Source organism: Monosiga brevicollis, genomic scaffold (genome assembly GCF_000002865.3).
Source record: "Monosiga brevicollis MX1 MONBRscaffold_50 genomic scaffold, whole genome shotgun sequence".
Taxonomy (NCBI): Eukaryota; class Choanoflagellata; order Craspedida; family Salpingoecidae; genus Monosiga; species Monosiga brevicollis.
In genome coordinates this window covers 190,205-191,704 of record NW_001865087.1, presented here as the reverse complement: position 1 = coordinate 191,704, position 1,500 = coordinate 190,205, and the positions used below count along the sequence as shown (strand labels likewise).

The 1,500-nt window shown below is 55.5% G+C and overlaps 1 protein-coding gene across 1 annotated transcript in view; it reads right to left on the bottom strand.

Annotated features, from left to right (window-relative positions):
• Nucleotides 1–615, bottom strand: part of MONBRDRAFT_12985 (uncharacterized protein) — a gene marked incomplete at both ends in the record, with an annotated part of 16,222 nt that extends 15,607 nt beyond the window's left edge. The window contains one exon of the mRNA XM_001750858.1: nucleotides 310–615. Within this exon, the coding sequence (XP_001750910.1) occupies nucleotides 310–615 (306 nt within the window). The remainder of the gene's footprint in view (nucleotides 1–309) is intronic.
• Between the last annotated feature and the right edge of the window lie 885 nt (nucleotides 616–1,500).

The following is a 1,500-nucleotide window of genomic DNA, read 5'->3' as shown; positions in this document are numbered from 1 at the left end:
AGAACGACGAGTTTTTTAAGGCGAGGTGGTGGTGTTGCTTGGAGGTGACTCGGCACTCGGGCGTTTAGCACCGCGGACCTGGGTCCAAGAATCCTCGCCGCCGGACTCAGTGGCCATGTCCGCGGGGCAAGCAAGCGAGCAAGCGAGCGGACACGGTGGGAGCGAGGGCGCCGCCAAAACGCGGGCCGCAAAGAGCGGGGTTGCAGATTTTGTCTGACAACGTGGTTCACGCCAAGATGTCAGAAAAAAAAGGAGCTGTTCCAGCGTAACGTCATGACCTTCAGCTCCAGCCGGTGCAGACAGGTTTACCTTGGCAAAAAAGGCTTTGACAAAGGTGTCCTTGCAAGCACGGTTCAAGAGCTCGGACAAGCCCGACGTCAGACTTGGGGGCAGCGTGTAGAGGTGGTTGATGAGGCTAGGCACGTACTGCATGGCCGTGAGGAGGGCCTGAAGCGAGACACCGGTCGTCAGCATGTCATTGAGCTTGCCAGCAATGTGCTTTGCCTTGTCGTTCAGCTGCTTCTTCATCCACTCGCGACGGCCAATCGGCGTTCCCAAGACCGTCATGCCCGTGTTGGCCGTCTCGCGCACGGCATCTGGCAATACAGACTTCATAGCAGTGATGGAAGCCGAATGGCGGCAAGGCATGTAGTATTAGAGGCACAATCTGAGACGGTATACTTTACCACGTAGTGTGTCCTCTGGTACTTGATGTTGTCCCACCTTGTTGTGTAACATCTTGCTGTACCATCTTGGTGTATCATCTTGTTGTGGCATCTGTTGGTCCCAACAGATTGCTGATATCGCTTCCACCTGTCTTCAGTGTGATAGTCCATTCTCTGTCTCCACTGTGTGTGTGTTTCCACCTGCTATAAATGGGAGCGATCTCCCTGGATCGGTACCATTTTCCTTCTTGACCTCGGTCGTTCCACTTCCCTCCTTCTGTCTTGTTCTGTCTTGTTCCTTCGCCTTGCTTCAATCCATGTTCTCGTGTACACTTCGACTGGTTGGATACCTCTGTGACAATCGCCTTGTCCACACACATTACACTGTACTGGACATATACCTTTAATATGTAGAAGCGGCTCTTACTGGGCTGCAGATGAAGGCCAGCAGACTCTGCACGAGCCTTGACAATCTCGACGTCGGCCGCCACGTCCTCCGCGGGACCCATCAGTACAATGTCGTTGCTGCGGCAATGCCTGCCGCCGCCACTGCCACATCTTTGGCCCCTGTGACCGAGGATTTGTCAGCATCGGTGCCCTCTGAGCCAAATGGCAGCGGGGAGCAGCAACCCTCGCCCGAGTCCGCGAGACAGACACATCATTCGATTCCTAACACACCATCGGATTTTTTGACCATGTCTTCGGATGAAAGCGACTCCCCTCCTCGCTCCACCGCACTCCGCGCGCCCACCCCTATCGCCCCTCCCGCGCATGATGGTGACGGTGACACAAACGGCAGTGCCACGCCTGAGCCATTGGTGCAATCACCTACACC